The following is a 26,096-nucleotide window of genomic DNA, read 5'->3' as shown; positions in this document are numbered from 1 at the left end:
GGGTGTAACAATATTAAGAAGGAAAGTTACTACTCACCATATAGCGGAGATGCTGAGTCACGATAGGCACAACAAAAAGATTCACATAATTATAGCTTTTGGCCATTAAGGCCTTTGTCTATTATAGGGGTATTTGCCATGAGGTAAGGGATTGGGAGCGGGGTTTGTGTAAGGATGGACGAGTACATTGTGTAGTTTCGGTGGATGGCGGAATACCACTGTGGGAGGGGTGGGAAGAGTAGGGCAGGATATTTCTCATTTCAGGGCATGACTAGAGGTAATCAAAACCCTGGCAGAGAATGTAATTCAGTTGCTGCAGTCCTGGTTGGTATTGAGTTATGAGGAGAATGCTCCTCTGTGACCAGACAGTGGGACTTCAGGAGGTGGTGAGAGACTGGAAAGATAAGGATCGCGAGATTTGTTTTTGTGCAAGGTTAGGAGGATAATTACGGTTAGTGAAGGCTTCAGTGAGGCCCTCGGTATATTTTGAGAGGGACTGCCCGTCACTGCAGATGCGATGAACATGGGTGGCTAGGCTGTATGGAAGGGACTTCTTGGTATGTAATGGGTGCTAGCTGTTGAAGTGGAGGTGTTGGTGGTGGTTAGTAGTTTTGATAAGGACAGAGGTACTGATGTAGCCATCTTTGAAGTGGAGGTCAACATCTAGGAAGGTGGCTTGTTGGTTTGAGTATGACCAGATGAAGCAAATGGGGGAGAAGTTGTTGGGGTTCTGGAGGAATGTGAATAAGGTGTCCTCACCTTCAATCCAGATAGCAAAAATGTCATCAATGAATCTGAACCAGGTGAGGGGTTTAGGATTCTGGGTTTTTAGGAAGGATTCCTCTAGATGGCCCATGAATAGGTTAGCATAGGATGGTGCCATGCGGGTGCCCATAGCCGTACCCCAATTTGTTTGTAGCTAATGCCTTCAAAGGAGAAGTAATTGTTGGTGAGGATAGAGTTGGTCATGATGGCTAGGAAGGAGGTTGTTGGTTTGGAATCCGTCAGACATTGGGAAAGGTAGTGTTCGTTAGCAGTAAGGCCATGGGCATTAGGAATGTTAGTGTACAGGGAGGTGGCATCAGTAGTGACGAGCAGGGCACTGTGTGGTAGACAGGAACTGTGGAGAGTCGGTGGAGGAAATGGTTGGTGTATTTTATATAGGAGGGTAGTTTCCAGGTAATAGGTTGAAGGTGTTTGTCTCTGAAAGCAGAGATTATCTCAGTGGGGCACAGTAACCAGCCACAATAAGGTGTCGCGGGTGGTTAGGTTTATGGACTTAGGAAGGGTGTAGAAGGTAGGAGTGCGGGGAGTGGTAGGGGTGAGTAAAGAGATGGACTCCGGGGAGAGGTTCTGGGATGGGCCTAAGAATTTGAGTAGTGACTGGAGATACTGCTGCATTACTGGAATGGGGTCATTGTGGCAAGGTTTGTAAGTGGAAGTATCTGACAGCTGGCGGAGTCATTCTGCCAGGTAATCCTTGTGGTTCAAAACAACAATGGTGGAGCCTTTGTCTGCAGGTAGGATTATAAGTTCGGGATCAGTTTTTAGATGGTAGACTGTGGTTTTTTCTGCAGATGTAAGGTTAGTTTGCATGTTGAGGGATTTGAGGAATGATGGTGAGGCAAGGTTTGAGGTTAAGAAATTCTGGTAAGTTAACAGGGGGTGGTGTTGGGGGGGGGGGGGCAGTGGGGGTTGATCGCGGTTGGATGGAGGAGTGAACTGAGTTACACAAGGTTCAATATTGGTCCTTGGTTGAGTCTCATTGGTAGGGTTGGTGGCGAAAAAGTGTTTCCATTGTGGGAGTGGGAGAAGGAGAGAAGGTCTTTAACAAGTCTTGCATGATTGAATTTGGGAATGGGGCAAAAGGTGAGGCCTTTGGAAAAGGCTGATATTTCTGTTGGGTTAAGGTTTCTGGAGGAGAGGTTCATGACTGTGTTGCGGGTCTGTTTAGGTTCTGGATTCTGTGTGGTGGTGGGAGAGAGTTTTGGAGGGTGGGGTAAGTGTAGTAGGTCTGCGGGATTTGCCAGCTATGAGGGGACGTGGGGGAGGTTTGGAGGTTGTTGTAGAGGTGGTGGACAGTGATACTCCAAGGTGGGAGTAGGAAGTGAGCAGGATGGAGAGCTTTTTGAGGTGGCATTGTGCATGTTGCTCAAGTTCCTACAGGGCAAGAGTTTCAATGTGTGTTATGGGTTCTGGGAATTTGGGATTGCATAGCAGTATAATTTTGTGGGTAGAGAGAAGGTACTGCAAGGAGGTTTCAGCTTGGTTGATATTGTTTTGCAGGACTATGTTGGTGAGGGCTAAGGATTAGCGGAATCGGGAACAGGTGGAGGTCATTGTGGAAGGAGGGGTGGAAGCCAGAGATGAGTAATTTGATGGTAAGGCCATTAGGGGTGATTGCGTGAGCCAAGCAACAACACAGGAACAGTATGTGGGACTAGGATGTGGCTAGGGATAAGGAAACTTTTATGTATTGATGCAGATGGAAGGAGCAAGGGTCCATGGTGGTGGAAAAATGAAAAAAAAATTATGTAAATATTGTATAATTACGTCCAAAACATTTCACAAAAATGCATCCAAACATGTATGAAAATTCACAGAAAGGATGAAATGCATGCAAAAGGAGGAAACAAAATGAAATCTTGAGGGAGTCGGCAATAGCGGTAGGTAAAAACTCACTAAAATTGGCGAGAAGTCACAAGGATCAAAGTAAAGAATAAATAATAAAAACATAAATACTACTGTTGGTAGCAGGTCTGAGGCTGGATAAGTGTGAAGAAGGGGGACGGCAGATGAATTGCGCAGATGGGAACTTTCCCTGCAATACTTCCTATGTTACTGTAACCCTCCTGGCCTCAACTTTCGTTAGCCACTGTCCTCACCCATGCAGCTCCTCACCCATGCAGCCCCTTCCCTGTTCCCATTCCAGAACTATGCAGCTGTCATTCCATCACCACACCTAGTCTTTTTATTTCTTTCTTTTTCCACTACTTCCCCCCTTCCCCCCTCCCCCTTTCCCCATCTCTCCCATGCCCTCTGTCTAACCTGCAGCACTTCACTGTCTGCCACCACTATCCCTCTCCCTCCTTGCCACAGCCTCCTCCTTACCCCCACCCAGTCACCACTCCCATCATGCACTGGTGCTGCTGCTCCGCAGTGTGGTTTCAGTTGCCTGAGACTGCAGTCGTGTGTGTGAGATGCATTTGTGTGTGTGTGTGTGTGTGTGTGTGTGTGTGTGTGTGTGTGTGTGTTGCATCGACGCATGCCTTAATGGCCGAAAGCTTTAATTGTGAGAGTCTTTTTGTTGTGCTCATCTGCGACTCAGTATCTCCTCTATATGGTGAGTGGCAACTTTCCTTTTCATGATATTGTTGCATTCCATCCTGGATTTTCCATTGTTTGAACATTTTATTAAACCTTTTTCTTCTAAATTGCATTGTTTTCTTTAGTGTCTGGCCCCAGTTGAACATAATTTGCACGTATTTATATGCAAAACTGGGCCCTAATTTGCAAGAATTCTACTTAACACAGTTCCTGCTCGGTTTTACCTATCACATGAGTCTGCTTTTAAATTAGTATCTGTTACCCAGAAGCTGCCACTGTTTTATCTCAGTGGTTCACATATTGCATTATGCATTTTCTGTGCATTAAATGCTGCTCAGTGTAAACTTGGGAGTTTCGTGTTTGATAGATTTAGTTTTCAGTATTTCATACAGTTATTTACCGAATTTAAAATTTTAAGTGCTCTCATAATCTACTTATTAAGGCTATAATCTTACATTAAAAATTTAACATAGTTAAGTCAAGTATTATAGTTGTAAACTGTGCATGTATGTCATGAAACAGCGTAACTCAAGACACGCACAAATTACTCGGATTATACGCATCTGTTATTTGAGAGTGACTTAGTGACTTCCAACAAACTTTATATGTAATTTCCAACCTATAGGAAACTTTTTCTCACTGTGATCGTGCACAAAATGATGAAAGGAAAAAAAAAGGCATATCACTTACTACAGTTTTGCGGTTCGGGCATGATGTAATTTAATACTTCTTTGCTACGAACTCTATTCCCAACACATTTTACAGACAGTATCCATATACACCACAGAATGAATCAGCAAAATTATATAATTGTATGACACATAATTTGGGATATATGAGACCCTTTCATAAATGTAGTCTTACTATTAATTCCCCACAGAAAAAAAAAATATATATATATGAACCATTAATTCATATGACAAAATTGACTGTTTTAGGAACTTGTTTGTAATGCTATTGTATCACGAATTAGTCAATCAAACATGTAGTAGTATCCATCTGGAGCAATTTATGATGGGATGGTGACATATGTCTTATTGTGGAAGGAGGGAGATGCCAGTTAGAGGTTCATGAGAAGGACGTGAATGTATTTGATTCACAAAAGGGGGCACATACAGTGTTCATTGTATAGAATTCTTACCTAGTTTATCTATGGCACAAAGACATAGCAATAAATGTTTGGGACAAGAATGTTAAAGATATGGTCAGTAAACTCAAGTGGGAGCAACACTAGAAATATGTTATGCGCAGGGAAGACTTACGTTAAAAATAGAATATAAAAAGAGGTGATACGGGTTCAGTGTGTGACCTGAGCCACTCACTGTGTAATGATATGTGGAATACAGACATAGTTCTTCTTGAAAAGAGACTCCTGAGGAAGGAAAAATTGCGGAACTTCTTAGTAGTCTGTAAGTATCCCATCACTTTAGAGGTACTTGATCTCTTGGCATTGATAAATTATCGTGATTGATTCTAGACAGTAAGTTCTGCGCAACCTCTTATAGTAAATGAGTCCCATTATTTCTTTATCTAAGGAAAATATTGTTGTTCAGAATAAAAGTAATGAAAATACTATGAGTTATTTTAGACAGTAGAAGATTATCTACTCACCATATCAGGAACATGTTGAATATTGCTGCCAGACAGAGGCTGTATCAGGCGAAAACAAGGCTTTGGAAGTAAGAATGAAGTTTTTCTGTTCCTCTAGCGTGCATAATATTTTTTTTTCTGTACTTTCAGCTTTCCACTTTTTGTCGACAAGACATTTAGAAAGATACTCAGAGCAAGCATTGAACCATGCTTTTAAAATTTTGTTCCTGTCAGCAATGTTCTATTGTATATGCCTTTGGTGACTGACAAGTAGTCATTCATGTCCTGCAACAAATAATGTTAAAATTGCTAGATTATGTTTTATATATGCCGGGGTAGTGCTATAATAGTAATGTTGGATTTGTTTTTTATTTTGTTTCAGGAAATGTTGATGAAACTTGTTTGCTTGGGTAACAGAATTATGATTAACGCTGGAAAGAGTGACAAGAAACTAGATTATTATTCTTCCTCAATATTAAGAGGCATTGTGAAACGACTTGATGAGGAGACAGTAGACTGCCTGAAGCATCCAGCATGTTTCGTATTCTTTGAAACAATGCTTCTTGATCAGAAAACACATGTTTTCGATGAAGATGAAAAAGTTATCTGCCCATCTGTACTCGCTATGGAACAGGTACTGTATTAAATTAAATCAAATCTCAGGCATTTAATACCTGTGTTGAATTTTCATTTGTGTTTTGCAGCTGCACGACAAGAAATTTTTGCTTGCTTGTGTCTTTTCATTTATCCTAGTCAAGTTAAAAAAATTGTAAAAATCCGTGCTATTGAAATAAACATTGCCACCCACAGCTATTGACCAAAATAATGTGAACACATGAGTGAAGCAGTACTCAAAGGAAACTTGTAGCACCCTCTTGTCTTCCAAAAAAAGAAGACAGAGGCGGCCAGAACATACACACATAATGTGTTGCTTGCAGTGAGTGAGTAAAATATATTTGCAGTGTCTAAACTATGTTACGAATGATATCTCAGTTTTCAGGAGAGATGATACAGTTAGCTGTATTGCCAAAAATTACGTAGCATGAACTGCATGTGGTAAATATCCACAATAGGTTGGCCAGTTGTAAATCATTGATTATAATGCAGAGTCTTGAAATGATGCAGTTAATGTTACAAGCATACAAATTTGACTCATTAAGGATTGTAGAGTGTCTTATGGTCATATGAGATTGTGAATTGGTAAGACACAGGACTTGCATGTGGGAGGGTGGTGGTTCAAACTCCCGTCCGACCATCCAGGTGTCGGTTTTTCATGGTTTCTCTAAATCACATATGGTAAATGCCTTTTTTGAAAAGGACACTGCTGATTTCCTTCAGCATCCTTCCCCAGTCCAAGTATGTGCTTCATTTCTAACAACCCCTTTGTCAGATGCGACATGCCAATTTTGATAAAAGGACATATTACATCTCTTGAGTCCTCATAATGATGAAAGATGCTCCCGAGATTTGGAGAAAGTACGTTCTATTCATAACTAGCTGAGTACCCGGTGTTGCTCTGGTATGTATTTAGATCAATTCTGTTGGTCCAGCTCTTTCTCCCTCTTCTCTGTCCATCTCCACCAGCCCCCTCACACTCTGTCCATCTTCTGCTGCCTCCTGCCCATCTCTCTGTCCATATGCTACTCCCCCCCTCCCTCCCTGGTCTCTGCCCATCTTCTCCTTCTCCCCTCTCTGCTCATATCCTCTTCTTCTGTCCATCTCCTCCTTTTCATCTCTCTGCCCATCTCCTCCTGTCCATCTCCTCCTTCCCATCCCTCTGCTCATCTCCTCTTTCCCCCCTCTCTGCCAGTCTCCTCCTCTACTGGCCATCTCCTCCTCTTCTGTTCATCTCCTCCTTCCCATCCCTCTCCCAATATCCTCCTTCCCCCTCTCTTCCCATCTCCTCCTCTTCTGTCCATCTTCTCCTTCCCATCCCTCTCCCAATCCCCTCCTCGTCCCCCTCTCTGCCCATCTCCTCTCCTGTCCATCTCCTTCTCTTGTATCTTACATTCAGCAGCGTCCCTTGTATCTTAGATTCAGCAGCGGATGTGGCAGAGAGGTCATAAATGTAAACATTATGACATTATCCCTGATGCAACAGTTTAACTCTATGAACAGTGAAAATGTAGTAAGCGGTAAACATTGGTATGGGTTGTCAGCGAGAAAAAGTTGCGTGAAAATTTGAAATTATGTATGAAGTTTGTTGCAGGTCGCCAAGTTCTCATTCTCAAACATTGGATAGTGTGCATAATAGCTATACATTATGAACTGTGTTCATTAGGCAATAAATAGTGTACAGATATGGATTAAACACATTGAAGATTGTATGAGCATTGTAGTCATTACTTTGAAGTGTATCACATGTCAGCCAAGAAAAGCATTTTCACTAATATGATAAGGTTCAAGAGCAAAGAATAAATAGCTTTTTCAAGGAGCAAATATTTTTCCCAAATTCATGCAGGATTCGTCAAATCAATAATTGTCATGTAGTAATCACCTTTTAGAGCAGCCTGTTCTTCTTCTGATTTTAAGCTACCACCTTACCAAATTTAATATCAGTGCTTGAGGGTGTGGCAACAGTAATAAAGTAACCTATAGATTGATAAAAGGGGAAATGGTACTCATGAAACGAAATCAAGGAAATGAGAGTTTAAAACTAATATAGACTACACAGATAAGATACGTATATAATAAGACACATAAGCTATAGCAACAAGATAATAAAATCTATGTACTGTTAAGGAATTATACCATTTTGTTTTTGGTTTTTTGGAAGAGTAGTGAGCGTGCACTGCAGCATATCCAAGCTAAAGGGAGTATTTATCTTCATGGGGAGATGAGATATTACAGATTTAATTGAAAAGAAGAGATTGTTGGAAGTATTGTAAAACAAAGGTTTAAATGTAAATTCCTTAAACTGATGTTCAGTGGAAAAGGCACCAATAAATAGAAAGTTGCGAAAGAAGGTTCTAACATTGTTGAAAAGCCGGAGAGCATGCGCTTGTCTAAGTTTGTCGACACAGATGAAAAGTATATATGTGCCATTAGAGAGAATTATATGGATAAGCATTAGTGTTACATTAATTTGTATTCAATGCATTGCAAGTTGTTGTAATAAATTAAGCAGGAAAACTTTCATGATATCTTTCATCTCATTAGAGGGATATGACATATGACATGTTAATTTTGATAAAAGGATATATCACACCTGTCGAGCCTTCGTAATGATGAAACATATTCATGATATTTGAAGAAAATTAATTTTATTAGCAATTAAGTTTTCAGTGTCACACTATGGGAGGAATGGCACATGATGTGTGCAGGTTTGATGAAAGACATAGGCGCATCACATCTATTACGTGGGGCAGTGAGTTATTGTGTTTTGCAGCCACAGAGGTAATGATTGTCACTACAACAATCTAAACTATGTGGCAAACACAAAGCACAAATAATGAATCTTGTCTGAATGTAGATGATGTGAATATCAGTCAGTCATAATAATGTACACTCTAAGGGCAGGGAGGGATAGGGAACACCATGAAGGAATTATCTGAACGGGAAGGAAATCAGTAGATGTGATGTACAGGGTGTTTCAAAAATGACCGGTATATTTGAAACGGCAATAAAAACTAAACGAGCAGCGATATAAATACACCGTTTGTTGCAATATGCTTGGGACAACAGTACATTTTCAGGCAGACAAACTTTCGAAATTACAGTAGTTACAATTTTCAACAACAGATGGCGCTGCGGTCTGGGAAACTCTATAGTACAATATTTTCCACATATCCACCATGCGTAGCAATAATATGGCGTAGTCTCTGAATGAAATTACCCGAAACCTTTGACAACGTGTCTGGCGGAATGGCTTCACATGCAGATGAGATGTACTGCTTCAGCTGTTCAATTGTTTCTGGATTCTGGCGGTACACCTGGTCTTTCAAGTGTCCCCACAGAAAGAAGTCACAGGGGTTCATGTCTGGCGAATATGGAGGCCAATCCACGCCGCCTCCTGTATGTTTTGGATAGCCCAAAGCAATCACACGATCATTGAAATATTCATTCAGGAAATTAAAGACGTCGGCCGTGCGATGTGGCCGGGCACCATCTTGCATGAACCACGAGGTGTTCGCAGTGTCGTCTAAGGCAGTTTGTACCACCACAAATTCACGAAGAATGTCCAGATAGCGTGATGCAGTAATCGTTTCGGATCTGAAAAATGGGCCAATGATTCCTTTGGAAGAAATGGCGGCCCAGACCAGTACTTTTTGAGGATGCAGGGACGATGGGACTGCAACGTGGGGCTTTTCGGTTCCCCATATGCGCCAGTTCTGTTTATTGACGAAGCCGTCCAGGTAAAAATAAGCTTCGTCAGTAAACCAAATGCTGCCCACATGCATATCGCCGTCATCAATCCTGTGCACTATATCGTTAGCGAATGTGTCTTGTGCAGCAATGGTAGCGGCGCTGAGGGGTTGCCGCATTTGAATTTTGTATGGATAGAGGTGTAAACTCTGGCGCATGAGACGATACGTGGACGTTGGCGTCATTTGGACTGCAGCTGCAACACGGCGAACGGAAACCCGAGGCCGCTGTTGGATCACCTGCTGCGCGTTGCCCTCTGTGGTTGCCGTACGCGGTCGCCCTACCTTTCCAGCACGTTCATCCATCACGTTCCCAGTCCGTTGAAATTTTTCAAACAGATCCTTTATTGTATCGCTTTTCGGTCCTTTGGTTACATTAAACCTCTGTTGAAAACTTCGTCTTGTTGCAACAACACTGTGTTCTAGGCGGTGGAATTCCAACACCAGAAAAATCCTCTGTTCTAAGGAATAAACCATGTTGTCTACAGCACACGTGCACGTTGTGAACAGCACACGCTTACAGCAGAAAGACGACGCACAGAATGGCGCACCCACAGACTGCGTTGTCTTCTATATCTTTCACATCACTTGCAGCGCCATCTGTTGTTGAAAATTGTAACTACTGTAATTTCGAAAGTTTGTCCGCCTGAAAATGTACTGTTGTCCCAAGCATATTGCAACAAACAGTGTATTTCTGTCGCTGCTCGTTTAGGTTTTATTGCCATTTCAAATATACCGGTCATTTTTGAAACACCCTGTACATGTATAGGCAAACAAATGACTATAATTTCAGAAAAATTGGATGATTTATTCAAGAGAAAGAGTTTCACACAAACCTAACAACATAGTTAACATCAGATGCTACCAGTGTGCAATTAAATATTCTCCTGTGGAGCAGGAGTTGCTAGAACTCATGATTTCAGATAAGACTTAAAATTAAAAGATAAAAAATTTTTGTGATTGCTTATTGAACTTTTTTCTGAATCACCAATGAATAATGGAGGCCATTTTTTCTTCCAGTAAGTGATTTTGAATTCGTTAGGGATTAGTTCGCTGCCCTGCAATCCAGATTTAACTTCTGCATTATTTTTCTAATAAGACAAATACCAGAATGGTTCCTTTGAAAGGAACCCGCCTGATTTTCTACCCTATTTTTCCCCAATATGAGCTTATGCTCTTTGTCAAATGTTCTAGTAATCCAAGAGTTCATAAGAATGATTTTTTTGTCATTGAGTAACGGAAGGATTCATTAATATAATAAAGGTATTTCTTTGCTTGGTTAGTCTCTGATGGTCTGAAGAGAACAAACATTTGGCTGTGAAACTTAAAATGAACAAGAGAATTGTGACACTTTCATGAAGATAATTGATTTACCAGAAATGTCTGCATTACGTTTCTTCACTAGATGTCATGGCTGTTACGTAGCATTTCTCTGTTAGACAAACATGAGTTATGGCATAACCTAATTTTTTCTTGTTCTTCTTCTGCTATCTTTTGTAACTCTTAATTTGTATGCATATAATGCTCTCTGTTGTGAAAAATTGTATGTACCATAGTAATTTAACTGTAGGGAATGGTTGCACCTTGTCACTTTGGCCCATGCAAGTATTGAACTCTTATGGTGATTATTTCACTATGTGGGGTACTACCGCCATGTATTTATTAAAGGACGTTTTAAAGGTTTCTTCCTCAGCTGTTAGTAAGTATCCACTTTATTAAAGCTTGCATGATTGGCTGATTTTTGGCCTTGCAAGCCAGAAAATTATGTAATTATAAATGGTGGACATAGCAGATCTCAGAGTGAGCACATAATGTGCAAGTGTCAAATTTAAGAATAATGTGTTTACTGAGTGCAGTAATAGTCATCCTCAAAAATAGAGCCACATTATATTGTGCATATGCGAACAATCCATGCGTATTTTTTCTGGAATTAGAGGATGATGAACTGGGGTGTATGAATTAATTGTAATACAGTTGATACTGCTATGCCTCCAACAATAGATCCAATTTTATCATAAGATCAATCCATATGAAGTGGTCCATTTTTAAATATTTTAATTTTTAATTTTTTTAAAAAATATGTGATTGCCATATACGTATATGAAAAGTTCAAAACAGTTTTTTAAAATAATTTATCTTGCACCTTTACTGGATCGCGGCCATTTTTATTTGTAGTCACACGACGATTTTTTAGTCTGGAGACATTAGCGAAAATTTGAATATCTCTGCACTGGGTTAAGTTACATGATTGTTTTTAGAAAAGTGTCTTCTACAACATTGTCTATTACACAAAATACCCTAAATTCAAAAATAACCAGCCAAAATGACCTCCAAAGTTTGGTATCCACATTTTCAAAAATCCACTTTTTAGGCCCATAGATAACAAAGAAGGAGTGATTTATGAGTGTCTGTTTTTTTCCTATAGTTAGATATCATACACTGCTAGCCTCAAATGTTTCCTTAATTTTTTATGAATTTTTGAAATTTGAAAATTTTCGTTTTTTGTAAAGTTTGGGGCTAGTTATCTCGGGTGGGACTGAATATAAAAATATTATTTTTGCACAGTTTGTACACCTATACGATAGCAACGTACTGTAAAAATTTCAACATTGATATCTGACTGTGAACAAAGATATGAATTTTTCAAAATGAGGAAATAATTCACCTTACTCTACGACTGATCTTACGGCTGTCGCCTATTTAAATGGTTTATTCTTTCAGTGTAATAAAATTTAATTGTTAATATATTTAGTTAACACTATCGCCCAATATTCATTTAGTTTATTTATTTGTAATAATGCAATATTAAACAATAGGAGCTTTCGCTTTCGTTCTAAGTCTGTTTTGAAACCTCTGTTAGAGTGGATGTACATCATCGAGAGTGTGGAATGTGTTATGTGCTTTGTTCTGTGTGTAATTTGTAATTAAATTTGAGAGCTTAACTGTAATGCAATAACATGTATGAACAGTGCTCTGTGGGACAGATAGCATGTGAAGTATGCTACAAAACAGTTTACAGTTCAGTTTCAAAAAACTTGAAAAATGTCAATGACTTTGATGAAGTTAGACAAACTTTGTTTAAATTTGGATTAAGTTCATCTGTAACATCAGTGTGTGAGTATCATGAGAAGAAATATATTTTGAAGTACAACCACATTTTTGGACGAAAGTGCTGTGATCCACATAAAGTTCATAAAAAAGCCTATTGCTAAAGGTTTGAGGGAAATAAAACTTGAACATTTTTCCTTGTTTTGTAAGAGTGAAACAGCTTCCCAAGTAAAATGTAATGTGATTCCTGGAAATTCCCCTGTGCCCAAATTGTTACCGGTACTCAAAAATATTTGTTGTGAATCTAAAAACAGTATCATGTAACCTTGTTAATGACATTTATATTCCCAGTGAGGAATCTGTTAGCATATTGGATTTTGCTTGTTCTATGTTAGACGTATCTCTGCTTCGAAAATAATAAAATTAAGTAGCAGAAAAAGAAAAGCAGCTATTGAAAATAAGGTATAACAAATTTCAGACAAAATTAGAAAAGACTTGGAATCATGCTTCAATAATACAGATACCAACATTATTTCTAAAGAAGAAGAAAATCTACCACCAGCATCATCTGACACTGAATATTTGAGCTTAATAGAGAAATTAAAAATTAAATTTTAAGTTTGCTCCCTGACTCATGGTCAAGAGAAAAAATAGTTCATAAATTCAACGTTTCTCATCGTTTGGTTAAACTAACCTGAAAATTAGTGAAAGAGCTAGACATTCTTCCAGTTTTAGGGAAGAAGAAAGGAGTAGGTATAAGTGAAGGAACAATTAAAAAGATCCAACAGTTTTTTGAAAATAGTAGAATGTGCCCAGCTTGCAAAGATAGCAAAAGAATTGTTATAAATGGAGTTAAAATAACAAATCATAAACGATTAGTGCTGTCAAATTTAAATGAACTTTATGTAGCTTTCAAAAATTCTCATCCTGAATGCAAAAATGGAAGGTCAAAATTTTGTGTCCTCCGCCCTAAGTGGTGTATTTGGGCTGGATCCTCAGGGACACACTCCGTATGTGTTTGTTTATATCATCAAAATGTCAAACTGATGATTGTGGGTGCAAAACACAGTGATCTTAACTACAAAGAGTTACTAGATTTAATGGTCTGTGACACTAACAGTTATGACTGTATGATGTGTTTGTGTAATAAATGCCCTGGTAAGGAAACAGTTATTGAATTGTTTCACAAATATGATGAGGAAATGCCAGACAGTATTACCTTCAAACAGTGGGTCACAACTGACAGGGCAGAAATGATAACAGTGGTTAAATCTCAGGAAGAGTACTTGGAATCTTTAATTGATAACTTACAGAAACTCAAAAGTCACCACTATGTTTCTAAAATCCAAAATAAGTTTTTGAAGGACAAAAAAGCACAACTTCATGAAACTGAATGCATAGTGCTAGCTGATATTGCAGAAAATTTTACATTTGATTCAGGAGGCAATACAAGGGTACCACTGGGTCAATGACCAGGCATTTATTCTCTACTTTAAAAATGAGAAAGGTGAAGTTTGCAGTTCTTCAATTTGCATTCTAAGTGACTACATGGAGCACAACACTTTGACTGTACATGTTTTTCAAAAGTATGTTATAAATTGCATAAATTTTTTTTCCCAAGGTTTAGAAGCTGATATACTTTTCAAATGGAAGTGGTAGTCAGTATAAGAACAAAAAGAATTTTTCAAATATGTACAACCACAAAGTAGACTTTGGGTTGGAAGCTGAATGGCACTTTTTTGCATCTTGCCATGGTAAAAATGCATCTGATGGAGTAGGAGGTACAACAAAATGTGAAGTAAGCAAAGCCAGTCTACAAAGACCAACCACAGACTAAATTCTCACAGTACAGGACATATATGTCTTTTGCAAGGATAATATTAAAGGCATTACCTATTTTCCGATGAAAAAAGAGGAAGTGGTTCTGCATATGAAAACAACACTTCAAATGGGACTTGAAAACTGCATAGCAATAAAAGGAACAAGGCATTTCTACAAATTCCTTGTCATTGCAGAAAACTTAGTTCGAAGCTATGTAACATCAGAAACCAAAATTTATGAGGATCATTGTGTCAGTAAAATTATATCTCTGTCTTTAACGTTGAATGACATTGTGGCATGTTTGTATGATGGACAGTGGTGGCTTGCAGAGGTTGAAAGAATAAGTTTGGAAAACAGTGATGTTTTTGTGCATTTTTACCACCCTGCTGGCCCAAGAACATCATTCAAGAAATCTACCAGTGAGAAAGTTTGGATACCAATGAAAAATGTTTTAAGGAAACTTTCAGTGCTTTAATTTACCACAGCAACTGGGAGGTCTTATTCTATATCACAGAAGCTATCTGAAGAAATAAGTGTTCTTAACATTCACCACCAGGTTTAGGAACAGTCGCATCTTGAAGGATGTTAATTGAAAATATTTATTTTAAGTATGTCAAAATAATATAAATGTTAATTTCAGTGATGATGCTTCCACTTCTTCTATATAAATCATTACCTTACTTCAGTAATAAATGATTACATCCTGCCAATATCACACATAAATAGTCATCAGCCAAAAGATCAGTTGTAGAGTAATGTGAATTATCTCCTCATTTTCAAAAATGTATATCTTTGTTCACAGTCAGATATCAATGTTGAAATTTATACATAACATTGCTATCATTTAGGTGTACAAACTGTTCAAAAATAATATTTTTATGTTCATTCCCACCTGAGATAACTAACCTCAAACTTTACAAAAAATGAATTTTCAAATTTCAAAAATTCTTAAAAAATTAAGGAAACATTTGTAAGTGTTCTTGGCCTATATGAGGCTAGTAGTGTATGATATCTAACTATAGGAAAAAAATAGACTCTCATAAATCACTCCTTGTTTGTTATTTTTGGGCCTAAAAAGTGGATTTTTGAAAATTTGGATGCCAAACTTTGGAGGCCATTTTGACCGATTATTTTAGAATTTAGGGTATTTTGTGTAATAGACAATGTTGTAGAGGACACTTTTCTCAAAACAATCATGTAAATTGCAATTTTGGATTGACCCCATGTAGCATTGTTCCAGCATCAGTCTGTGATGCATCAGTAGCATGTTAGAAGTGAAGTAGTAACCACTAGTGAACGTGTTAATGATGCCTACAAGTACTCGTTATTGCTTGTACACAGCTGAAGCAAGATTTAAATGATTGACGAAGCAGAGAACATTGGAAACTGTGCAGCAAGAAGAAAGTAAGATGTGAGCTAGTGTTGTATTTGCGATTGTTGAAAAGCAAAATGTGGCTTCAAGAAATGAATTGTAATTGCTGGGCATTTCGCGTCCAAAAAGCGAAGTGTCCAAACCTCCAAAAAAGGCTCTGCAATTATTGTATGTGACATCACCAATTTTAAAGCTAATCGGCGATGACCATCAAGATTTTTTAGTTGAAATTAACTAGGCTTCTGAAGGAAAACTACCATTGCTCAACGGCTTCCAGGTAATTAGGAGGAAAATGTAGTGTATTTTCATTGCTACATGATAAATTAGCGCTGTGAACATTCCTATATATTATTGCAAAAAATGCCAGTCTGTTTTGAGATGGCACTTGACTACACTGTGAATAGGAAAGGGGAATCCAGCATCATGATGTGAACTGGCAGCAATGTGAATCAAAGGTGCACGATGACGTTGTGAGTAACTAGCAGTGGATGAAAGCTACCACTTTACATGATATTTAAAAGGGAAACAAATTCTGAAAATATCAGGTGGAAGAGTGAACCCAAAAGGGCGGATAGCCGATTACCTTGTGGTTGACTGGATGACTTGCGTTTGACATCATCGCCCCAGTGTATTACTGAATTTATGTAACTTACTGATTGTGGACAGCTTTTGCAGACATACCACTTAGAAAGCATGAGACAAGTTACAAAAAAGGAACACTGACTTGGTTATTATCTCTGGATGCCTAACATCCATCCTGCAGCCACTAGGTGTGTGTACAAATCACTGCTCTTTAGCAGCGATATACACAATGGGTGGCCACTGAAAACCGAAGTTCATGCCAAGTGGAGAAATCAAGCGGCTGGATTTGTCCCAGATTTTTGAGGAGGTGAAATGTGAATGGGACTCTATTCTGCTACCACTGGTGGAAAAATCCTTCAGAAAACATGGTATCGCAAACTCACTGGACAGAATCGATGGCAACACACTATAGGAAGATGGCAATGACAACGACGATTCTTCTGCTGGTGATGATGATGAAAGTGATGACAAATAGAATCATTATGTTAGAATAAATTTTTGTATATAAAACATAAGTTAAAGCCAATATTACTTTTTCTCTCCTCTCTTAAAGTTAATGTGCACAGATTACTCATGTACACTGCATGTGGTCGCTTTCATTGTAGATAAACACCAACGTCGCTTCTGTCCATGCGAGAACCAGATAGAGCCCCCAGGGGCTCAGCATTCATTTGCTGAGTACGGGCTTGGCGACCCCGGGGTCCTGAGCTGGGGACTGGTCAGCGCCGCCAGTCTCCTGCCACCGTAACCCCCGGACATGCTTCAGCGACCACCGTATGGCGCGGCGGTTGAATGTTGTGTGCTGCGGGGAATGGTAATCTTCGCTTGACCGCCTGGATTGCGAGGAAGGACAACCTCTATAAAAACCCCTCAATCTTCCGGTGTGCTCCGCGCCTATGAGATGCATGGCTGTTGGGGTGGAACAGTCGCAAGCGGGCAACCTCTGGGGCACCTGCCGCACCCCAGTTGTATAAGGCTTACTCAGGCACGCGGGGCTCTGTCTGAGCGGACCTTTAGTTCCCTAGCTGCTCGTGGGACCACAATGGACCCTTCGACCTCTACGTTTCCCCCTACCAGTGGATTGGGTGGGCCACTGGTAGGAAAACACACCCAATCGAAAAAGCGACTTCGTGCTGGGAGTCCTCCAGCGCCTGGTGTTACTAGAGATTTATCAGACTGTCGTAACAGAGCACATGCTGATATCCAGAATGTGTTTTTGATTGTCAAACGGAAGGAAGGTAGCTTTGAGAGAGTTTCACCCTTTTACATCCACAAGGGTCTTGAGGGAATTGCAGGAACACTGAAATCTGTGAAGCGACTGCGCAATGGGACTCTGTTAGTTGAAACTTCTAGTTCCCGTCAAGTCACTTCTCTTAGGAAAGCAACCTGTCTCGGAGAGTACGCTATTGAGGCCGAGCTCCACTCCACTTTGAACTATAGTAAGGGTGTTGTGACATGTAGGGACTTGGTGGATATCCCCAAGGACGAGTTGAAATCTGAGTGGGCTGACGAAGGTATTGTAGACGTGCAGCATATTATGAAACGAGTCGATGGTGATCTAGTCAAATCCGACTCGTTTATCCTCACGTTCAATTGCCCGAGACTCCCAGAGCATGTTAAAGCGGGTTTCTTACGTTTGCCAGTACGGCCATATTTCCCCAACCCAATGCGCTGTTTTAAATGTCAGCGCTTTGGGCATACTACGTTGGGGTGCAATGGGATAGCCACTTGTGGTAAATGTGGTCAGCCTGCCTATGAAGGAGCCGATTGTTCATCGCCTGTGAAGTGCGTGAATTGCTCTGGGAGTCACCCTGTCTGGAGCCGGGTCTGCCCCATCTGTCTCGAGGAACGGAAGATACAGGAGATCAAAACATCTAAGCGCATCCCCTATGGTGAGGCCAAGAAGCTCTTTAAGGCCATGCAGCCTCCTGTGTTTACAACATCTTTCGCTTCCACTCTGCAGAAACTGGTACAGTTGGCCACTGTTGCTACACAAACGGAGGTTGCTAGTGTCAGCACTAACACCTGCGTTTGCCAGTGCACTTGTGCTGCTGCGGTTGTTTTGCAACCTGCAGCTCTCCCCACAATGTCGGACAAGGCCGTGGTTGCTGACAGTGGGGTACTTCCTGCCCCTCCCCATATAGCACCTTCTGCCCAGGCGAGTAAAGCTCCAACTGTTGACAAGGTTCTGCATTCTAAGCCCCTCAAGACGAAGACGCCGAAGGTGAAGGTTTTGCCACCTGAGGAGACTAGTCAGGGTCAGTCCGATGACGATGCCATCGTACTATCTGACATCTCCCTTGGGTCGCCATCGGAGCTGATGGACATTGATGTCGACCGGGGGCGATCTTCTCGCCCCAGGAATAAATCTCTGGCCAGTATGGGCTCTCCTCCAAAACACAGGGGCAGGGTGAAAATTCAGCCACCCTGATCACTGGCTCCCATATTACAGTGGAACCTGAATGGGTTCAGGAAGCATGTGGCCGAATTACAACTCCTTGTACGAGAGCACCCTTTGTGCTTATGTCTCCAAGAGACACATTTCCGGGCCACTGATGCTCCTTCTTTATGGGGCTATACCGTGTATCGAAAAGATGATCTGATGGGGGAAAGGGCAAAGGGTGGTGTTGCGGTTTTTGTCCGTGACATGCACCACTCATCTGAGCTCCGTCTCGTTACGGACTTGCAAGCAGTTGCAGTTGACCTTCTTGTGGGGCGGAGGCTCACAATTTGTTCCGTTTACTTACTTCCTCAGGATGCAATAGACTCTGAGGCTCTCACAGACCTTATTAGCCAACTCCCCCGCCCATTTCTCCTTCTGGGGGACTTCAATGCTCATAATGTCTTATGGGGCTCTACAACTACTTGCCCCAGGGGTCGCATTCTGGAAAGCCTCATGGCATCCGAAGAACTGTGCATCCTCAACTCTGGTGCTCCCACTCATTTCTGTACTGCTTCTGGGTCGTCGTCAGCTATTGACCTTTCCTTTTGCTCTCCAGCACTTGCGGATTCTGCTCTGTGGGAGGTTGCCGCTGACCTCCATTCTAGTGACCACTTCCCCCTTTGGATTCGCCTCGTGGATGAGGCTGTGGCATTACCAGTGCCGGCCAGGTGGCACCTCTGCAGAGCTGACTGGACACTTTTCAACAATTTAGCTGTTTTGGAACACCGTGCCAGCGTCCACGAATGGTTCGACCATGTTACAGCTGTGATCTCCCATGCTGCTGAATTGTCGATCCCACGGTCCTCAAGTCATCCCAAGAGGCGCCCTGTCCCTTGGTGGACCACTGAGTGCCGCTCAGCCATCCGAGCCCGCCGTGCAGCTCTGCGCCGCTTCAAGTGCCGTCCCTCAGCTGACAATCTTGCGGCCTTTCGGGTGGCAAGGGCCAAGGCGCGGCAAGTGATTAAAGAGAGCAAACGACGGTCATGGCAATCGTTCCTGAACTCCATCTCCCGCTCCACTAGTTCTACAAAGGTATGGGAAGCCATCAGGAGGATTTCTGGGAAACGCAGCCAACTACCTGTCACGGCATTGCTGCATCAGGGTTGTCTACTCACGGCGCCGAGAGACATTGCCCAGACACTGGCCATGCATTTTGCGGAATCTACTGCCACTAATAACTGTGATCCAGATTTCTGCCGCTACCGCACTGCCATCGAGAGGGATCACTTGGACTTCCGGTCTCCAAATTCTGAACCCTACAACTGCCCCTTCACAATGTGGGAACTGGATTCGGCGCTGTCTGTGGCTCATGATACTGCGCCAGGTGATGATCAAATCCTGTACAGCATGCTGCAGCACTTGTTGCTGCCATCCAAGGAAGTTCTCCTGAATTGTTTTAATATGATATGGTCATCCGGCACGTTCCCTGACTCGTGGAGGGAGGCGATTTTGGTTCCCCTCCTCAAACCGGGAAAAGACCGAATGCATCCCAGTAGTTATCGGAGTATTGCTTTGACGAGCTGTGTCGGGAAGACATTGGAACGCATGGTCAACCGTCGCCTGGTTTGGCTGCTCGAGACCAGGCAGCTCCTTAGCCACTCTCAGTGTGGCTTTCGGAGATGTCGTTCAACTATAGACAACTTGACCCTGCTTGAGGCGGCCATACAGCAGGCCTTCCTACGTAACCAGCATTGTCTAGGTGTATTCTTTGACATTAATAAGGCGTATGACACTACTTGGCGCCGCCTTATCCTCAATCAACTCCATCAGTGGGGCTTTCGTGGCCATCTCCCCATCTTCATTCGGTCCTTTCTTTCCCGCCGCCTCTTTCGATATCGGGTTGGTAATGTGCTATCTGATTTGTACGTGCAGGAGAATGGTGTTCCTCAGGGAAGCGTTTTAAGTGTCACCCTCTTTGCCATCGCCATTAACAGCATCACGTCCACTATCCGGAGTCCTGCCCAGTGCTCCTTGTTTGTGGACGATTTTGCTGTTTTCTGTTCTTCCTCCAGTCTTGTCACTGCTAGTCGGCAGCTGCAGCTTACGATAAAGCGATTAGAGGCATGGACTGCGAAGACGGGTTTTACCTTTTCTGCAGACAAATGTGTGTGTGTTCATTTTAATCGTTCTCGACGTGCCTTTACCTCCACTGAATTGCGTCTCAGGGACACCATTCTTCCCTTTAGAGACACTGTGAGGTTCCTCGGCCTCACTTTTGATTCCAAGTTGTCGTGGTTGCCGCACCTTAAAGACCTCAAGGTGCGGGCCCTGAAGGCGCTGAATATTTTGAAGTGTCTGAGCCATCGGTCCTGGGGAGCAGACCGGGCACGTCTGCTGCAATTTTATAGGGCTTTCGTCCGGTCGCGTCTTGACTATGGATGCACTGTGTATGGGTCAGCGAGGCCTTCGTATCTGAAGATTCTTGACGCAGTACACCATGAGGGTATCAGGCTGGCTACTGGTGCCTTCCGTACCAGTCCCATCCCCAGCCTGTGTGCTGAGGCAGGGGAACCGCCGCTCGCCATCCGGCGGAAACTCCTCATGGTGTGACGGGTGTGTCAATTCCTTGCCTGTCCTACCTCCCCTGCATACCGTACTGTTGCCCGACCGCCTATGGAACGTCTCTTTTCCAGTCGTCCCAGGGCCACGAGACCATTTGGGATTCGTGCCAAGCATTTGCTTGAGTCCCTTGGTGTGGAGCGTGTGGCACCCCAACTCCAGGGTTTTACCCGCCTGCCTCCCTGGTTGCACCAGAGGCCCAGCGTCCTTTTAGACTTGGCAGAGTACCGGAGGAGCTGCACTCCTGCATTTGTTTTTACCACCTTATTTTACGATATTTTAAACCAACATGCCGACCATGTACCAGTATTTACGGATGGCTCTAAACAGGGGGACTCTGTTGGTTGTGCTGTTGTTTTCCCTGATCGAGTCATCAAGTTACGGCTTCCTGCAGCGTTTACCATCTTTGATGCCGAATTGTTTGCGATCTTGCGGGCATTGGAGCAGATGAGATGTGTTCCCAGTCTTAAGCTTCTCATCTGTTCTGACTCCCTGAGTGCCCTTCAGACCATGCAACACTTGTACCCAGCAGATACGGTCGTCCAGAACATCCATGATGTCCTACTCCAGCTGCAACGGCAGGGGAAGGAGGTTTCTTTCTGCTGGGTGCCGGGGCACGTGGGTATTAGGGGAAACGAACTGGCGGATGTGGCTGCCAAAGATGCATGTTCCCTCCCTCACGTTGTTGAATGTGCCGTCCCCCTCCATGCTGTTACCTCCCTTTTGCGTTTTCGTGTTATGCGTCAATGGGAAGAGGAGTGGCTGACAGTCGGTGAAAATAAGCTGCGTTTGGTCAAGGCCACCACGCGGCCATGGCGTACGTCCTACCAGTCATGCAGGCGGGATGAGGTTCTCCTCACTCGCCTCCGCATCGGGCACAGTCCCTTAACGCACGGTTTTTTACTCCGGCGGGAGGACCCCCCAATCTGCAGTGCTTGTGGCGTCCAGATAACTGTCCGCCACATTTTACTTGAGTGTCCTTTATTCTCTGACCAGAGGGCGGTGGTTTCCTTGCCACCGGATTTGCCCTCTATTTTGCAAGACGATGCAACGACTGTGGTTAAGGTCTTACGTTTTTGTGTCCTGTCCAATTTGTTGCCTCAGATTTTAGGGAGAGGATTTTAATGTGCTGCTGGGTGACTGGCTCACCCAGGCTTTAGGTAAGAGGTCCGCCAGTCACGATTACCTACTTGTTTCACTTTGATTTCTGTTCTCTTTTCCTTGTGTTTCCTTTCCTTTTTTAGTGCATTTCTTCTCCTCTTGTTTTGCCTCTGTATGCGAGGATTTGTAACTGCGTCAGGTCCGTGTCTTTTAGCCGTTCTCCTTGTTCGCTGTCCGTCTTCGTCCCTTCACTGCATGTGTTCCTGTTTCTATGCGTTTGGGCGCTGATGACCACGCTGTTTAGCGCCCGAAAACCTCAAATCACACACACACACACACACACACACACACACACACACACACACACGATAGAGCAACGTAAATCAGTGTATCCATAGCTTGATAAAAAGAGATGTAACATTTTGTATTTATGTTGTTGTTATATTGGTTGGTAATACGATCTATCAGTCTTTAATTTCATGATGGGTGTGTAGTAGTTGTCATGTCCAGCTGTTTATATTATTTTCTTGTCCTGCGTGTGAAGCATGTTGATGCATATTCTGCAACTTCAGTATAGATTATGAATAAATGCCAGCTCCAGTTGCACTTTTTTGTTTATTTTGAAAACCATGACAGCTTTTGCCCCAGGCTACTATTCAGTAGCGTCTGTCATGAATCCTGAGGGGGAAAAACAGAACATTCTGTATTTACTTAGGAGGCCAGACGTATATTACAGGATGGTGATGACCTTGGTGGTTGAACCCAGCCGTGGATTTTAAAACAAAAAGAAAAGTGCAGCTGGTACTGACATTTTATTCAAAAGCATATGTTTAAAGTTTAAAGGAAGCATAGTAAAATTCAGTTTAATTTCAGTCAACACAGTTTTTGTTCTGATTTTCAGATTTCAAGCCTTTTCTTTGAATCTGTTCCGGATCTACAGCAGCACATTTTAGGAATTATTCTGGATTTGGGATATGAAAGTGATGCGCCAGATGTAATATCTGCTATTGCACATTTGTGGAAAAGAATTACTCTTGATGCACGGCTGATTGTTGCTGAACTGGACAACATGTATAATGCGAAAATATGCACACCACCACCAAATACAAGGAAGAAAAGGTAACATTATAGTGCTGTTGATTTAAAATTTAAATATTGTCTCTTTGAGAATCTGACATTCCCCTCCCTGATCCATAGAACACCAGTTTTGTTTCTCCTGATAACAATGTTCCTCTGAGTAGCCCCTGTCTGGAGATCCGAATGGGGGACAATTTTACCTCCGGAATATTTTACCCAAGAAGACACCATCATCATTTAACCATACAGTAAAGCAGCATGCCCTCGTGAATGATTATAGCTGTAGTTTCCTCTTGCTTTCAGCCGTTCACAATACCAGCACAGCAAGGCTGTTTTGGTTGATGTTACAAGGCCAGATCAGTCAATCATCCAGACTTGCCTCTGCACCTACTGAAATTGCTGCTGCCCTCTTCAGTAACCACATCTTTGTCTGGCCTCTCAACAGATACTACTCCGTTGTGGTTGCACCTATGGTACGGCTATCTGTATTGCTGAGGCACACAAACCTCCCCACCAATAGCAAGGTCCATGGTTCATGGGAAGGGGGACTCTGCTGGTGATTTGTTTATTTTCCAGAACAATTTTCTTTATTTCTTCCAAGTTGTCATCAGTAATTGATATGCTAGGACATCCAGGGCAGTTGTCATCTTCAGCATCTTCTCCAGCCTGTTTGAATTGTTTATATCAGTTGTAAATTGTTGTTTTACTCATAATAGATTCGCCAAAAGCCCTAGTCACGATTTTGAGTGTGGTGCTGCACTTATTCAACTTTTCAAGCAAAATTTAATGCAAATTCTTTGATCTATCTTTTACACAAGTGAAAATTTGCTGAGCACTCAAAAACATGTATAACCTTTTCAACTGTCAGCAATAAACTAAATATCCGGAACAGCAGAAAATGCAAATACACATCAGGAACTTGTGTACCAACAAGCTAAAATTTTTCTTGTGAATATCATATGTATAAAGCCAGCAAATATGGAGTCATTACTTTTCTATCTCAGCTTGTTTATGGCACTGTGCAACTTTCTAGAAAAGATACGGCACCAAACTTTCACAATAAGAAATTGAAGAAAGGAGATGATGTTGCTTTCCAGAGGGGTAAAGATACAGCAGTGAGATAGAAAGACAAGTGTGATGTGTCTATTTTTAGCATAAAAATGTGTAAATGGTAACTACAAATAAAAGGGTAAACAAATAATAAAAACCAGTAGCAGTCATATCATATAATGACACAATGAGAGGAATGGATCAAGTTGACCAGCATGTAGCAAACAATCCATTAACATGGAAAATAAGGGTACAAAAAATACTAAAAGAAGTATATTTCTATCTGTGTGAACTGGTTCTGGAATTCATTCAGCTTGTACAAGATATCTGGAGAAACAAAGAATGCTCTTAATTTTTGTGTGGCAGTGATTGAGAAACTGACAGCCAAACATCACAGGAAGAAATTCTCTTCAAAAGTAGCTGGTCATCCAACCATGAGCACCAGTTGTATTCGTACTAACTGACCTCCGTTTCCCATCGTTTATCTCAGCTACTGCAAAGAAGCAGAATCCTACCAGAATATATGGGATGTGCAGCTGAGTTCAGAATGCAATTGAGAAGAAAAATAGGAGGGAATTGTGATATATGCATGAAGACTGGGATGTAGCTCCAAATATTGTACCGTGCTTTAGAGCTTTTCACATATGAAGGTGAGTGTTGTGTGAAAGTGTATTAGGCCTATTGTGATTTTTATTGTTTATGAAAAACACTACAAACTGTTTTGAAAGAGAAGCAACTAGTGCACTTGGGGTTTTAATATAACCTTTTTTCAACATTCTGTAATTACTCTTTAAGTGAATGATTTGTCAAACTGTTGTTGGGAATAGCCTATAAGAATAGCCTATAATCATTATAAAGTTTAAAATTCAGCAATAAAAATAGAAATTTGTGTACAAATTTTTACAGAAAAAAGTATTAAGTTGAGGGGCTAACAGTTAGCTTGTAAATCTTCGTAAAGAGTTTGTTACGGCACAGCTAGCCATTTTTGTCAGCTGCATAAACAGTGAACTTGAGATCAAGAAGAGTTCATGGACTTGGTAGTAGCAATGAAGAGTACCGCTGGAAGCATTGAAGAAAGTGTAGAAATTTACAGGTTTATCACTGAGTTCATTAGTTCCTGTTTTTAGAGGATTGCCATCCATGTTGTAAATAATTCAGGACTGGTAGTGCAACTGGATGCGGGGGTGGGGGTGGGGGGGGGGGGTGGTGGGGGGGTGGAGACTTTCAGTACACAGTGAAATCAGAGGTGTTCTGTAGATGACTTACCAGGAGAATGTGTGTGCAAAGAATATTTCTTTGAAAAAAGTAATGAATGTAGTTTGTACAATTAATAATATACAATAGCATGAACTTCAGCAGTGCCAATCAGAGAACTTTCGTGAATAAATTGATGGCTAGCAAAGAAGTCTGTCTTATTAAATTATTAAAGGAAAGTGCAGTGGCTTAGTAGATGCTAGTTGTTAAAGCAATTTGGTTGAGTTAAATGTGAATATGGAAATGAGTAATGTGTATGTTCCAGAACATAAGTCTGATTCAGCCGGCCATCCGAATGACTTAACACTTCACTTCAGGGAAAGGACCTGTTGATTATGTATTTTATTGGCTGTTTAGCATTCGATATGAATTGTCACTTTGGGAAGAATCAATTGGACAAAGGAAATTTAACTCATTTTCCAAAATTGACTTCATCGGAGGACTCTGGTATTAACTAACAGATTTAAAATGCTATCCACCTATTCTACATAATCTTAAGAAATGTTTC

At 41.6% G+C, this 26,096-nt stretch overlaps 1 protein-coding gene across 1 annotated transcript in view; it reads left to right on the top strand.

Annotated features, from left to right (window-relative positions):
• Positions 1–26,096, top strand: part of LOC126263641 (HEAT repeat-containing protein 1) — a 291,901-nt gene that overhangs the window by 124,091 nt on the left and 141,714 nt on the right. The window contains exons 11-12 of the mRNA XM_049960733.1: positions 5,300–5,551; positions 23,109–23,326. Coding sequence (XP_049816690.1) covers positions 5,300–5,551; positions 23,109–23,326 — 470 coding nt within the window. The remainder of the gene's footprint in view (positions 1–5,299; positions 5,552–23,108; positions 23,327–26,096) is intronic.

This window comes from Schistocerca nitens, chromosome 6, assembly GCF_023898315.1.
Source record: "Schistocerca nitens isolate TAMUIC-IGC-003100 chromosome 6, iqSchNite1.1, whole genome shotgun sequence".
Lineage (NCBI taxonomy): Eukaryota > Metazoa > Arthropoda > Insecta > Orthoptera > Acrididae > Schistocerca > Schistocerca nitens.
This window is presented reverse-complemented; position numbering and strand designations above follow the sequence as displayed.